This window comes from Protobothrops mucrosquamatus, unplaced genomic scaffold, assembly GCF_001527695.2.
Source record: "Protobothrops mucrosquamatus isolate PMUCROS unplaced genomic scaffold, P.Mucros_1.0 scaffold138, whole genome shotgun sequence".
Lineage (NCBI taxonomy): Eukaryota > Metazoa > Chordata > Lepidosauria > Squamata > Viperidae > Protobothrops > Protobothrops mucrosquamatus.
This window is the reverse complement of record NW_015386504.1, coordinates 48,894-64,884: the sequence shown is the minus strand read 5'-3', so window position 1 is coordinate 64,884 and position 15,991 is coordinate 48,894. Positions and strand designations below refer to the sequence as shown.

General features: G+C 37.6%; 1 protein-coding gene across 2 annotated transcripts; it reads left to right on the top strand.

The window, feature by feature from the left end:
* The first annotated feature begins 1,875 nt into the window (after positions 1-1,875).
* LOC107284967 (protoheme IX farnesyltransferase, mitochondrial-like) lies at positions 1,876-13,165 on the top strand. 2 transcript variants are annotated; one of them, XM_029283561.1, is made up of 5 exons: positions 1,876-2,020; positions 5,230-5,356; positions 6,154-6,475; positions 12,714-12,838; positions 13,022-13,164. In XM_029283561.1, exons 2-5 carry the CDS (start codon positions 5,264-5,266, stop codon positions 13,025-13,027), a joined length of 546 nt encoding a protein of 181 aa, XP_029139394.1. In that variant the 5' UTR covers positions 1,876-2,020; positions 5,230-5,263; the 3' UTR covers positions 13,028-13,164. The 2 variants fall into 2 exon arrangements, with proteins under 2 accessions (XP_029139394.1, XP_029139395.1); XM_029283562.1 differs by lacking the exon at positions 1,876-2,020 and adding an exon at positions 4,944-5,022 and having other exon boundaries at positions 13,022-13,165.
* The last annotated feature ends 2,826 nt before the right edge of the window (positions 13,166-15,991 follow it).

Below are 15,991 nucleotides of genomic sequence, written 5' to 3'. Positions count from 1 at the left end.
AAAAAAATAAGCTTGGCAAATAAAATCATTTCAAACATTCTTCACCTTAAAATGATCAATGTAGCAAGCCAAATGCTGGTCAAAAACCAGGTTGCAGCAAAATAAGATGGAGATCAAGTGATATACTGTTGCAACTCAGGAAAGCAATCTAATTGGCTATTCTGTCAAATCTTGGCTTTGATATGCAATATAACTGTTCTGTCTTGCAGTGGGATGTTTGTGTAGTACGGTATTATATTATGTTCCTTGGTACAGAGATGGAAGTTGTATTACATTATGTATTGTTTCAAACTGAATATAAACTATTCAGAGATAGCATAAGATAAACAATAATTTAGTTAGGGACAGAAACCTTCTTTTGGGGCCAGGAAAAGGAATTTTTTTAAACAAATCAGTGGAAAACTAGGATGGGAGGAAAGATTTCTTCAAGTATGCTGAACCAAGACTATTTGCTATAAAAGCAAATAACATTCAACACTTGTGAATGTTTATGCTAACTTAGGCACAAAAATGCAAATGATGTTAAACAATTCAAATAAAAAAGCAATTTGTATAATGAGTAAAATAAAAGTCAGCATATGCAATTGAAATATATATAACTAATCAAAGGCTATGTACCTCAGAATTAAATTAAGCTATTAGTCATTCCAGGTCTGCCAAGGAAAAGCATTAAGTACTAGACACAGGAATTTTGGAAAATTCTCTTTGCCCCTCTTTTATTCCACAGTAGGAACACGAAGGAAGCCAAAGATGGTACAATAAAAATGTGTGAGTAGCTATTTCTGCAGACATACATAAAACAGCATTGATTTGTTTAAACACAGTCTATGCCAAGAATTTTGTAAGCAAATGGAAAAACTTAACAGTCTGTATTTTTTTTTATTGTGAATGGAACATTTGACCTACAACTAAATTAATTTTCTTAATGAGTATGTAGCCTATTATTTGGGCATCAACTCTACAATTAAAGTCCTGAATTGTGTAAAAATGCATTTCCTTCCCCAGCAAAGAAAAATAGCTTAGACTAAACATATTTCTCATTCCATTTGAAATGTATTTATATTCTACTTTTCAGTGTTAACAATCCTCCCAAAGCTTAGAATCTGTCTAGACCAGGGGTAGGCAACCTTGGCTCTTTTATGACTCGTGGACTTCAACTCCCAGAATTCCTGAGCCAGCTATGCTCTAGACTCTAGGGCTATTTCTAAATGATTTTTTCATGCAAGATCTTATAGCAAAGATTTTGTGGAAAAGTTAATTGAACAAGTTTCAGTTGAACATGTCATTTACTTTTCCTTCCCTCCACTTTTAGGAAGCCTTCCCACTCTATCTGAACACCCCCAAACTAAAAAGCATTTGGACACTCAATTTGGAAAACCCCAAATTAAAAGCATCGCCTAAAAAACGGACATGACCTCTTGCCACAAGTCCCCTAAGTAAACCAGCTCTTAAGAGAAATGATAAGGACCGAGTATGACGTGCGAGAGTTTGGAAGAGCTTAGCGATCAAGTCAAAGCCTTGGTCAGCCATGCAGTCTCAGTCGCTTCCATCTCTGACCGGGCTTCTGTTGCAGGAAAAGAAACCACCTTTGCCGACTCGATATCCATTAAAAAAAAAAATGACGGCAAGCATGAAAAGGGATTCCGTGTTGCAACACTAGAAGCACCAACCCACTTCCGCAGCAGGGCAACCCTCTGCCAGCCTTTAGAGAGCACCGCGTGGCAAAATCTCACGTGGGAGGAGGGGAGGGAAGGCGGCGCCAACCCTGCCAATAAACCCTTCCCCGAGCTCATTTCGGCTACAACCCAAAATTGCTCGCTCTCCGGAAGTCCCACCTAATGAACCGGAAACAAAAAGATATCCGTAGCCGGGAAAGGTCGTTCTGTTGTCCAAGATGGCGGCGCCCAGAGAGTCGTGTTGAAGGAAATGAAGGGCAGGCAGAGCGCCGGGGCCGGTCCCTCCGTTATCCGCTTTACCTCCGGTTACGGCCGGCACTGAGATTGAAACACCTCACCCGACCGTAGGTTTTGTTTACTTCGCGGCGGTTGGAGGGTGGTGGTGGTGGCGGCTCAAGGTAACAACTGTATGGGAAAGGTCGATGCCTCAGACTTACTTGCTTGCTTCCACTTTAGAGCCCGTCCCTGGATTTATTATACCATAGAAGCCGGTGGATTGGAATGGTTGGTGGGGGATGCTTCTTCCGCCCATCCTTTTCTCTTCGTCAGATTTCTGCTTTTTCTCCAGATGTTTCAAAGGGTGATTGGAGGTCAAGGTCGTGTTTTTAGGCAGCCCGTCGAGCTCAACGCTGCTTGTCTAATTGCTTTCCAAGACTCCGTAAGCTCAGAGGTTTAAATCTGAGATCATCCGCGGGCGGTTGTTAAGCTTTAGCTAATAAGAGGCGTTAAGCCATAATTAAAGACAAGAATGATTTTCGATTTATTTCATGTTACTTATCCTGAATCGACTTCTAAATCCCGGTGACAGCACAGAACTAAGGAGAAACTTCCTGACAGTTAGAACAATTAGCCAGTGGAACAACCTGCCTCCAGAAGCGGTGAATGCTCCAACACTGGAAGTTTTTAAGAAGAGACTGGACAGCCATTTGTCTGAAATGGTATAGTCCATGAGCAGGGGGTTGGACTAGATGACCTCCAAGGTCCTTTCCAACTTTATTATTATTAAGGTGACCAACTTTTTTAGAATGAGAAGGACGACACAAATAAATTGAAGAAAAAAAATATCGTAAATAAAACATTTTATTCATTGCAACAATACAGAATACACTATAATATGATAAATGCATAATAAAAAACATTTGTAACAATAACATTTTATATTGTAATTATGCTTACATGCCTATTATTATTTAAATGAGTACAAAAGAAGGACTGTCCTCCCTAATGGAGGAAGATTGGTCACATTATTATTATTATTATTATTATTATTATTATTATTATTATTATTATTATTATTATTATTATTATTATTTTATTATTTAAATAATAGCGATTTTGATCAGTCCTAACATTAAATCAAAGCTCTTGCAAGGATTTTTTTGGCAATTTGTTTGTTTCTGCGTATTTATGCAATCCTCAATCTTGTCAAGCATCATTTTTTTCTAATTCATCATTTTCTTGCACCACACACCAAAATATTTCTCCTTAATCTCATAGAGCTAATTAGTGAAAGTAAAACTTTTAATAAGGTAAATGTTTTAAGTTTTCCCCTTCACTGTAAAATAGTTTCTAATTTTAAAATGTGTGGCTAAAAGAGTGTCTCTCTGCTTCCTGGAGACATATTCCATTAAAGACTTGTATGCTTTAATACTTATGTCAAAATTAACACATATGTAGAAGCATATTTTATGCTTTTGAGTCAGTTTTTGACTTCTCACATTAGCATCGATAAGTCCTGGCAGGTTTCTTGGCAAGATTTCAAAAGTGGCTTGCCATTGGTTCCTTCCTGGGGCTGAGACAGAGTAACTGGCTCAAAGTCAGCCAGCTGGCTTTGTGCATAAGATACAATTACAACTCACCATTTCTGGCTTTCTACCCAGGTTATTTAACCACTATAACAAACTAGCTCTGAAGCATATTTTATGTATATATAAAATATAGGGGTATCCTTGGTACTCTATGAGCTGGCTTATTTTCTGGTGATGTTACCTAGTTTGGGTAATGAAACATCTGCAAGAAAACAAGCCAGCTCAGAGAGCACCAAGTTCACACACACACACCCATTTCAACCCTGAGCTACATTTTTTAGTTTGAGATTACTGAAACTGCTTTTTAGGGGTATTTAGCAGATCTATAGATATGAGTTTGAGCAGGAACACATACTTTGGATTCTTAAAACATTGTTTCAGCATTTTGTTTATTTGTCATGGCTTTTTACTATGATTATTGAAAAGCTGAAGTTTTATGATTGCTTTATATCATAGCAAGTAATTTTAAAGTTCTGTAATAAACATGTTGCAGCTGGTTCAACAATAAAATAAAACAATCCTGATGTTAATGTTCAGTACTTTTATGAGGTACTTTTATTATGAGGTACTTTTAAGCAAATGTTCCATCTTATTGATGCTTGACTAATTGTAAACAATTTTGAAGCCAATGGGCCTAGTGAAAGAATTTAGCTTGATTGTTTGAAAATACATACTAAATTATTTTCCTTTGTATTTGGTAAATTGTATGTAATTTCATTTTTTAAAAAAATCTTATTTCTCTTGTGTATCCTCTTGCTATTGAATTTGAAGATCTATATAATTTTGTTTTAGGAAATGCAAAATGTCCTGCACAGAACAACTATTTTTGAAATGGTTTATGTCCGAATTAAAGTGTGTGGTTGAATATGGATTGAAACTGATTCAGACCATATGTTTTAGACCATAGCTATTCTTGCACAAGTGTTGTGGTTTAGGAATGGAGAAACCCCTAAAAATATTGGCAGTGACAACTGAGGAAAAGAAGGAAAGGAAATATACTAGTAGGCAGGACACTAGAACATGCCACCCTAGGATGGACACAGTGGCAGCTAAGAGAAGGGAAAAGATCAGGGGGAGGTAGGCTGGTGGGATATAACACATTGGAACACTGGTCCTGACAACTGAGACGAGGCAGAAGGAGGTGGGAAGAGAAAACACTGGGAAGATCAGTGCAAGATTAGCGTGGTTCCTAGTTTGCTCCTATTTGATAAAACTATGAAATCATTATTATTTGAGAGCATCTGGACTATAATGGTTGCCACTGAGATTAGGTACTATGGGTAAAAGGTTTCTAGTGCATATTTTTCATTTAATGTGCTTTTTAATTTGTATTTTATTGTTTTATAGTTTTTATTTGCATTTTATTTTAGGTAAACTGCTGGGAGTAGCACTACAAAGAAACAATATATCAATGTTATTAAATAAGTAAATGGCCTGTGTCAGTGGTAGAGGGGAAGGAAGAAAAAAGGATGAATGGATACTGGGAAGCATGTGGACTGGTGACATAAACTGTCTTCAAAATAGCGTCCTGGAAGAAGGTAATCAGTGTTACCTTTCTTGCACTGGGATCCCTGCAGACTTTATTTGGGCAACTGAGAACAGCAATGTTTTGAATTTTGTTTTGCTGAATTGTTCTTATAGGATGGCTTGGCAGAACGTCCCCTGTATTATGTTTGGAGCATACACCTATAGTTTGCTGTAATGTTTATTGTAAATGTTTTTTTAAGAGGAATTCTCTTTTGCAGGAAAATTTTTGCAGCACATCCAAGAAAAAACATCATGCAACAGATGCCATGCAAGTTTGCCTGTTTCTTTAGAGTCATCAAAGTAAAGGGAGTTACATTTCAACAGCTGAACTTCTTCAGGCGAAAAGTAAGCTTATATAACATTGCATACCACCTCAAAAGCTGGATTGATTACAACTGTACAGTTTCTGGATTGATTAATTGATTATGAGTCATCATGTCATTGTTAGCTCTTAGCAACAACATAGATAAACCATCTGGTCTTTTAAGCCTTTCAACATTTTGCCCATCACCATCCACTTTGCTGCTGGTTGTCCTCTTCTTTCTTACTGTCTCTGCCAGCACATTTTCTTTACTCTCATATCCACTTGGATATGATGGCACTTGGAATTTACAAATGCAGATGAAGATACGTATGTTATATATCCCAAAGGGAGAAAAAAGTAACACTGAGATAGAATTAAACAGTTGCTGCTCTTGGGATATATATTTAGTCACATCATCCATGGATAGCATTTGTATAGCAAGGAAGAACTGTAATTTATTTAAGGTAGCATTCAAGTGTGGTTGATAGAATGTAGCTAGAAAAACAGGCACATCTTTTATTTTTTTGTGTATTTCTGTAAGCCAAACGGATAATGCTTAATGACTCACAGAGTATGAAACATTCAAATAGAATTTAAGATAATCTTAGTAATAATCTTGTATTAGTGTTTTAAAATATAAAATAGCTGTAAGATAAAGAAGTATCCCTGGATGTGTTACTGGGGAGAAAAAAGCCTCCATGAAATTATCATACATAAATTCAATCAATACAGTGGGACTTTTTCAGAACCACATAGGAAGTGAAAACGACCATATGATTTAAAGAAACCCAAATATGTTAAAACGGCTGTTTTACAAAAAAGTGTTTTTCTTTTCCAGTATGCAATGCAGCATAAGAAAACACTTTATCAGCAAGCAAAGCTGAAGCCAGAATCAACTGTACCACCTTGCCTGGAAGGACAGCGTTCAAATGAAGACACAATGATTGTCCATGAGGTGAAATCAATTTCACCTCTTCGGCCTCCCTTCTCAGAGAAACCAGTGATGAATGAAGAAATACCGAAGTTCTCAGCAGTTGCTACTGTTGCAAAAACTGTGGAAGAATCAGCATTGAAAGAAGAAAAAGATTGGAAAGAAATGAAATTAAATTTGGATACTTTACCTAACATTTTGGCTCGTTTGACCAAAATTAAACTTACAGGTAGGTCTTTTTCTTTTCTTTTATGGAACTGTTTTCATTACATGTATTTTTTTCTATTTTGATTTTTCAATCTTTTTTTTTTTAAAAAAAGTTCTGCAGCCTAATACAGTGCTTTCCAAATATTGATAAGTTACCCAAAATTTAGTAGAAGTGGTTTATCTTCCAACAGTGACACACAAACCCATTACCCAATCACAACAGGGACATTTAAATTAACTTAAAGTGTTTTACCTACCTTGGGTAAAAAGGACTTTCAAAGTATCAGTTTTGAGTAATGAAGGAAAAGGTTTGGAAAGCACTGGTCTAATCTTACATCTATTTAACAAAAACGAAGACTTTCTGAATTCAGTAAATTTCAGCTTGGCATTATTGCAGCCTTATTTCCTTGTCTATTATTAGTCACTTCATGTAAGGAAATATAGCATTAGAAAGTTGGTTTTCATATTCTCACATAAAGAGGCACAGTTACAGATTTCCATTTTTTTGTGCTTTCAGTTGTTCCTCACAAAATATCAGTATTTGAAATATAGTTCTTCATAAGCTGTCTTGAAATTTCTTTGGATTTAAACTTGTTATTTGTTCTATATTAGAGAACATTTTCATTTAAAAGCGTGGACAATTCTATTTTTAAACTAAGATTGAATTTTGGGGAAAAACTTCTATAGATGAATAAGGTTTGTATTGATTTTCTTTTAACTGCGCTCTGAATATATTTCACACACAGCAGAGAGGGAGGGAGATCCACAATTTTTCCAATGGCTTTTAAGATTTTGAGGTATTTGCTAGAATATCTCTGCATCAAAACAGCTGTTTTTGCTGTATGCTTCTGCTATGATACTCATTCTGCCAGGGAACATTGGTGCCTCTGTACCATCAGAGAGCTATTTAGTTAAATGGTGGAGAATGGCAGTAAGGATGGGCAGAAACTGTTTTTTAAAGTATATTTTAAAAAAGCATAGATAGTCCTTATTTAATGTTGGTAATTGGGCCAAAATTTCCATTGCCAAGATATGCAGTCCTGAAGCACAAAATCATGTGACTAAACCACTTATCAGTGAATGTTCCAGCACTACCCATTGCCATGATTAAGTGAAATACCATTGGTCATTAAATGAGAATGTCATGTGACTGTAACTTCTGATTTCCTGCTGGCTTCCCCATTGACTTTGCTTATGGGAAAGTCGTAAATTGTGATCATGTGACCATGGGACACTGAGATGGTCAAGAATACAGGCCCACTTGGCAAAGTGCCTGTGAATGTGGGGTTCTATAACACCTGGAACTTTAGGAACCAACTGTAAGTACCACTTGTTCAGCAGTGTTGTAAGTTTGAATGCTTGCTGAATGAGTGGTTGTTAACTGAGAATCACCTATATGTTTTTGTGGGGGAGTTGTGTTAAAATGTTGAAAAACAGTATAGCTGATTTTTGGCAGTTATCCATGTTTGCCTATAGCTGTCCATGTTTGATGGAACAGTCAAAAATGCTTCCAGGGCCTACAAGTTGTCCACATTCCTTGTCCGCTAAGTCCTTGAAGTGAGAAGAATAAAAAGTATAACGGGGAAGGGTAAGAGAGATCTTCATGTATTCAAATATGTTCGCTTGAATGCATGAAGAATTACAAATTAATTTTATTTAGAAATAATTTGAGAATAGTAATTGGCTTATCTTTGTGAGTAGCTATTTTGGAGCGGATACATTGATTTATTTCAGTTATCGGATCCTACTTCTGTATTGCATTTAGGTTTCTGACAAGTTATTTGTTTATATCAATTTGCACTCCTGACAAACTGGTATTCAATTTGTGATAAGTGCTATGTTCCTACAGCAGCTGTTCTATAACAGAGCCCATCGCTTTTTTTAAAAAAAAAAAATAACATTCATGTTCACGGTCCAAAAATAATTTGAATCCTCAAATTTTTCCAAATATTATAATATGTGTATTAGTGACAAATCTGTTACATATGTAGCTTACTAACTGCTTCGTTTAGCATCCATTTAAAGTTATGATGGTGTAAAAAAAATAACACAAAGGGAAGTGAGGTTGTAAGCCTGTTGCAAGACAGGATTTTCTGCTCAACAACTATGGTTGCTAAATGACTACCTATAGTGTTAAAATATTTTTTTCCAGCTGAGCGACTTGATAGCAGATAGCATTAAAATGTCAACTTTTATTTTAATTTAATTTTCTAAATATCTTGCTGCTCTCCTTTACTGTGCACATACTTATCATATAAGTATCGTGTTGATTTTACTTATGTAGCCACTGTAGTCATTTATTATTACTTTTTTGCTTGAGTTTTCAGGACAGCAAAGTTAGAGTATTATATCTATGTCTTAAGTAGGCCATTAAATTGTACTACTTTGAATTTGGAGGAAGAAAAAAAATAAGTATCATATTCTATGAATAGCAAAAAAAAAAAAGTCACGTGATCACCATTACAGTCAGTATGTATTGTCCTGTGCCTGACCTGCATTCCCCCCCCCCCCTTTTTTTTTTTCTCCCTTCACCGGGAGCAGATTGATTGGAAAGAAAGGGACTGCAAGAAAGCCCAGGGCTGGAAGCTGTGGGTAAACTGTGCAAACCTCTTACAGGATTGTTTTGAAAACTTTTTTTCTTTCCAATCAATTTCAAATAGGAATTCTCTCTGACCCTTTTCTGCTGCCGGCTTGATTGTGTTGTTCTCAGGTACGCAAGAGCAAACAACTTACAACCCCAATTCTGTCACAAAGGGAGCTGATCATTAAATGAGAAATACCTGATTGTACAACCTTTTTTTGCTATGGTCATTAAATGAATCACATGATCATTAAGTGAATCTGGCTTCCCTCCTTGACTATGCTTGTCAGAAGCTGGCTAGGAAGGGTTGTGAATTGCTATCATGTAACTCTGGAAAGATATGCTGGTTGCCAGGCTTCCAAATTTTGATCGCATGACTGTGGGGATTCTGCAGTGGTTACACAGTAAGTGCAAGGACTGGTCATAGGTCAATTTTTTTTTCTTTTGATGTCTAAAAGAGCAAACAACTTACTCGCTTAAAATCCTTGTCTCCCATCTCTCTGCTCTGCTATGTGGGCGATAAGGCTCAAGCAAAGGAGAGATTGCTTGCTTTTTTTCTCTCTCTCTTCCTACCCTCACAGAGCAGAGAAATTGGAGAGGAAGAGAGTTCAAGAGGAAAGCATGTTGGTTGCCTAGTGCACCCAGCCTCAAGTTGTGATTGATTGCATTGCTTTTGATGTGTACAAAACAGTAAGCAGGACTTGAGTATTCCAAAGGGTGAGGGAGTGGTTAGGAGGCAAACAAAAGCCGAAAGTGAGAAACTGGGTAGTCTTGCGTCTTTTGAACCGGAAAGCACAGTGGTGGTCAGGTGATTTCAAAAACTAGTGACAGCTTTGCTTAGCAGTGGAGTTGTCAATCCCAAATAGAGCCTTTAAATAAGGATCCCCAGTAGTATACTACATTGGTTCCACTGCTGCCTAACTGAGTGGATTTAGTCAGGAGGTTGGAAGCTGGAAGGCGATCCCAGAATTTCCTTTAAAGTTCCTTTAAAAGCAAGATCCATGCCTTTTACCCCTACTTTTTAGGCATATGAAAACTTTGGGGGATGTCAGTCGGCTGGATAGGGTGAGGTGATAATATTCAGATATACATCATTACCTAGGCTATAGTGGGGATCCCATGGAAGTCTTGACCCAATGTCTGGAGGCTCTGGAGGACTGGAAGAGAAGTATCAGTCCTACAAGTAGGCTAGACTAAGAATCCAATGCCATATAACTCAGGACTATTACTGTAATAGCTACCTATAGTAACATAATCTTGCAAGACTGAATGTGCTTCTTGCTTCCCTCATATAGTAGGGAAGGGCTTGTCTGAGGCATTTTCCAAAACTAATTACTTGCCCTAGGCCCCAGCTCTGCTGTTCTGACCATTGCCTTGGTAGTGACTTCCACAAGTCCTTCAAGGCCATTCCTTATGTTGTGTACAGGAAGGAACAAACTGAAATTAAACCCTTATACTGTAAATAGAGGTACTATTTTTAAAATTCGATCCGATTATTGTTCGGCTGATGTTATTACTGTGGACAAGATAACACTGCCAGATAACAGTGTTCTTTAAGGAACAAATTTGTGGCTGAAGAGTCATTCTAGATCCATAGTTACTACTAGATACAAAAGTGGAAGGCCTGGGTAGGGGTGTTTGTACAAATTCAACTGGTATATCAGTTATAGTTCTCTTTGAAGTATGAGGTCCTGACAACAATCACCCATGACCTTATCACCTCTAGCAAGAACTACTGAATTATATTCTACATGGAGCTGCCTTTAGGGACTGTCTGGAAACTGAGGTTAGTACATAATGCAGAAGCCCATCTTCTGATGAGTGAAAGCCTCTGGGATATTCTGTGTAGCACCAATGTTGAGGTACCTTACTGATTGCCATTCAGTTTGCAAGTACAATTCAGAGAGTGGGTTGTCTCCTCTAGAGCCCTATGTGGCTCAATTCCTAGGTACTTAGAAGATTTCCTACTCTGAACAGAATATTCTTCCCTATTAGGAAGCTTAAGACTTGAGATTTAGGGAAGGAGAGTGAGGAAACAATGGCTCTTGAATATACTTTCCATTCGTAAGGAATTCCTTACTTTTAGAAATTCAGACTGAACTCTCCCTGCTGATTTTTAACAGGGTGTTCAAGTGAAATTGTTCCAGAGAGTATTATGCAATTGTTCCTGAAATGGATGCCAAAAGTTATGATGCTCTTTGTAGGACATTATGATTGCTTTATTCTTGATATGCATAAATCTTCAGAAATCCTGATAGAGTCTATGGTATGCAGAAGTTATAATTAATAAATATGCGAAATGCTAACCCAGGGGTAGTCAACCTTGGCTCTTTTATGACTCGTGGACTTCAACTCCCAGAATTCCTGAGCCAGCATGGCTGGCTCAGGAATTCTGGGAGTTGAAGTCCACGAGTCATAAAAGAGCCAAGGTTGACTACCCCTGTGCTAAACCCTTATCTGGGGTGAGTTCACCATGTTCTGTGACAACTATACCCTTCAAGAAGCTATAGGAAGCTTAACATGAGAATATTTTCAGTCGGCCTGAAATGTAAAGACATGTTTATTTGCTTTATAAAGACTGAGATGATGTACTTGACATAAGAACTTTGTTTATGGGTATAAGGTACTGAGCCAGCTTACAGCAATAGCCACCCAACTGGATAAAGTAGAATGTATTACAGCTACTTTAATGAGATCCTGATAAGTTGCAATGAAATTAACTTAGAGAAATCAATGAAGACTTTAATTAGAACACTTGCTCTGGTGTGCTAGAATTCTTTAGGGGCATTAGAATAATAATGTTACACAGACTGCTCCTCATTTCCCTATTTGTAAATGGGCTAGTGTCTTGCTATTATACATAAGTTTAAAGCAGCCTCCCTGATAAGTTTTAATTAAACTTCCAGTCGCATTGTAAAAGAAAATATATGCCTTATTAATGGAAACCTGGTACATATAGCAAAACTTGATAAAAACCAAATAGGGAAGTCAGCAACATATGCCATTTGTAATTTTAGGTGTTCCCACCTATTTCTATGTTGTTCTTTTTGTTCATAAGCCATCAAGAGTTGCTACAGAGTCAAGTGGCCTCTAAATGTGGATGAATAAATACAGATAAAATGTGGATGAATAACTGTCAGTACAGGCAGTCCTCGACTTATGACCACAATTGAACCCAAGATTTCTGTTGTTAACTGAGACATTTGTTAAGTGAGTTTTGCCCCCATTTTATGACTTTTTCTTGCCCCAGTTGTTAAGTGAATCACTGCAGTTGATAAGTCAGTAACCCAGTTGTTAAGTTCCCCATTGACTTCACTTGTCAGTAGGTTGCAAAAGGTGATCACATGATCTTGGGACACAGCAGTGGTCAAATATGAACCAGTTGCCAAGCAGCTGAATTTTGATCACATGATCATGGGGATGCTGGAAAGGTCGTAACTGTTTTGTAGCAACGCTACTTATTTGAAAATACTGGAACCAGTTCATCAGAATTTGCCCTGTTTTTCCTGCATTCTGTTAAGGCAAAAGGTAGGATTGTTGCTGTTCCACAAATGTAGAACTGCTGTCCATTATTGTCCATTACTACCTTATTGATAATGTAACTGATGTGTAATGGATTCAAAAATATAAATTATCTTCTGTTAGTTTATTAGTGCTGAATTGTTTGTTTATATTACAGTCCTGGTTTTAGGTACGGGTTCAGCTGGATTTGCGCTTGCACCCGTGCCGTTTGACTTAAGCTGCTTCCTATTGGTCACCCTTGGAACAGGCCTGTCATCGTGTGCAGCTAATTCCATTAATCAGGTCAGTGTTTTATTTATAGTTTTTTCACATGTTTTTTCTGAAAAATGAAAGTCCAGTTACCTTTTGAAAAAAGCACTTTGGGGACAGCCATAGCCTGGATGACCGAGAATCTCCATAGACATTTGAAGCATTGCCTGTCATTCCATCAGGTATCACTAATGAATCCAAACTTTCTTTTTTTAGGTTTAAAAAACTGTTTGGGAATATCCTCCCCCATCCACCCCTGAAAAAGAAATGAAGCTTTCGTCTGCATTCTGCATGCTATGTCTTAATTTCCAATTTAGAGAGTTCAGCTTCATTGCAATGAATTTAAAAAGAATTTGAAAGAAATGATAAGTGTATAAAAATAAACTCATTTATTAAAATGTATCACTAAATAACTTCTTATCTTTACATATATGACTCTAAGCCTCTTGTAATTCTCCCTTCCAAGCCAAGAAAAGTCTACCAGAAGGCTTAGTTTTCATTTTTAAATAATTGTATCTTAGAATTATGTCCAACCTCAAACTATAATTAATTCAAATTATGGTTTATTCTAAATCAACAAACTGATTTTAATTAAACTATATTTAATGTTAAGGTTAGTTGATATTAAGGTTTAGCTGACTAAACACTGGCTAATTGAAAAGATGCATGAAAGAATAAGGATGCATGCAAAATCTGCAGACTCATCATGTAAAAATAGAGTACAGTTTATTGCTACATTCAAACTAAGCTATTATATGTGAGTTGCTTTGAATTGTAGTCTTATTTGAGAACATGTGTTTTTTAAACATGATAGCAGATTCTGGAAAGCAAAGTTTATATAATCATAAAACATAAGGATTGGAACATACATTTGAGATCTTCTAGTGCAACCTATTTTCCAATGAGCAATCCATTACTATCATGTCCCAAATGCCATGTCCAGATTGGACAGATTGGTAGTCTATAATATGAGTTTTCTTTTTTTTTTTTCCCTGATGTGAATGTTTTTGTTTCCTGGAATGCCTGATCAAGAGGCATTTTTTTCCTTAGTTTCCTGTAGGACCCCATCAAGTTCTCCTGGGGTCATCCTAGGACAGTGGTGGCAAACCTATGGCACGCATGCCAGAGGCAGCACTCAAAGCCCTCTCTGTGGGCACGTGCATCGTCACCCCAGCCCCGCCTCCTCCCACGGTCCTGTCCTCACCAGCAGCCCCCCGAAGCAGAGTCGCCCCGGGTGCGGCCCGCGTGTAGCAGTGCAGCCAAGGATATGGCAGCTGGGCAGCAGGGACAAGACTCCACCCTCGTGCCCTGTCGTGCGCAGATGATGTTGTGGGGTACGGGTGGAGGGCGTGGCTGCCATGGCGCTGCTGGGCCACCTGGACGATGTGTGGTGGGCCGTGGAGGTGGGGGTGGCCCTGTGGGCAGGCGGGGCTGGGGCAGAGCGGGGGCAGGGTGGGGTGGGCGGGGCAGTTTTTGGGCACTCAGTCTCTAAAAGGTTCGCCATCACTGTCCTAGGATATCAAGGAATACAGTTTGAAAAAAACTTTTGTGTGTAGCATACCTCCCCAATAATATAATTGTTTCCCTTTTCCTGTATTTGGGCACCTTCATGCCCAAATGTTTATATATAAAATGCCTCCTTTGCCTGGCATAGGATTCAGTTTAAAGACCTTTGGATTAGACTTACAAAGTATCTTCCCGGTATATCCTTCTCATGAGCTATATTCCATTTCTTGTCAGGTATCTGTCTTCATGGAAATTCATACTATGATTAAAGAATCCAAAGTATTTCCATAGTCAGTTGTTCACTTCCAGTATTCCTCCTTGTAGTGTTTTCAAAGCATGAATGGCCTGGATCAATAGAAGGAGATTTTTCTTCCTGTTCATACACATTGTCCATTTCTTCCGAGCCTATGGAATAATGTTCCATAATAAGAAAGGCAAAAGGAATTATCTGTTCCATTTTCATTCAATAGCTTCTTTAAATATTATTAGCAAAGTATATACCAGGCATTTATAATTTGTTGATTGACTAATTCAAGCTGTGATGATGACTCGGGTTTAGTTGGCCAACATTTGTTCAGTGCGTTGATTAGGCTTTTGATCAAAGTTGCCTTTATAGATTTTAAAGTAACTTTGATTCATTGAGAATAATTATGGAAAGACTGATAGTTACAACTGTAAATTGCAATTGACTTCATTTAATTGTAATGATGTATGAAAATGACTGTATGCAAGATTGATGTGCCATTCCTGGAGGTCTCTCTGTTTTAATACCTATTTTTAAAAAGTTAAAGGTCCATAGTTGCTTTTCTCCTTTTCATTTTTTTCATTCACCCATTAGTGTCCTATGTAAAAGCATGTTTTATCATCCAATAATGATTACTGTACACCTGTTAAAATATGTGTTTGACGGAGTGCTGCTTAGATTGCCCTCAATAGGATTTCTGTCACTTCCTTCTCTTTGGGGCAGAGACTTGAATCCACTCCTTTTCAGAGCTGAACAGTCCTCTTCCTCAATCCCTGAGGCTTTTGGCAGCAGGTCTTCATCTGGAGGACTAGAAATAGTGTTAGCAAGAAGATTCTGGAATGCCTTCTAAAGCTGCAGAGAAAAAGAGCTTCCCTTTGTGTTAATTCCTCCATCTGGATTTTTTGTGTATGTTCATTATATTTCCTACTCTAGCAGTATACCCTTAAGTATAGAACCCTTTCAAAAAGTCAGTGTGATGTACATGGAATGTTTTATTGTTCAAAAACTGTGGATAAAGCAAAAGAAACAATACACTTAAATGGATCAATAGGTCTTCTATTCCAAAACAATTTCCCTGGCTTTTAATTCCAGATAAATTGTTTTGGAACAGAAGTCGTATCTGACTCATTTAACTGTGTTGTTTCTTTTGCTTCACCCGTTGTTTTTATATTTTGTAATTCACAATCATTCTTTACCTCTAAAATTCTCTGTGGAAGTTATCATGGCATAAGCATTTGTCTTCCTGTACTTTTGAAACTGAAGAGGTGGGCAGAAATCATGGGGGCAGCCTTGCAGCGAGATCTTCCTTGTCTTTGCTTTTAATTTTGGGTTGAAGCCTGTTGGGATATGAAATGCTTGGACCATTTCAGCCAATGCAGGATTTAAAAGCTGTTATTATGTTTACAACTGTTGCTGTTGACGGCCTCAACCAGGTA

What these genes read in the sequence shown, in the direction of transcription:
- LOC107284967 (XM_029283562.1), top strand. Translation starts at nt 5,264, where the DNA reads ATGCAACAGATGCCATGCAAGTTTGCCTGTTTCTTTAGAGTCATCAAA. An exon ending in TGAACTTCTTCAGGCGAAAA is followed by an intron (nt 5,357 to 6,153) that starts GTAAGCTTATAT and finishes TTTCTTTTCCAG; the next exon opens with TATGCAATGCAGCATAAGAA. An exon ending in GACCAAAATTAAACTTACAG is followed by an intron (nt 6,476 to 12,713) that starts GTAGGTCTTTTT and finishes TTTATATTACAG; the next exon opens with TCCTGGTTTTAGGTACGGGT.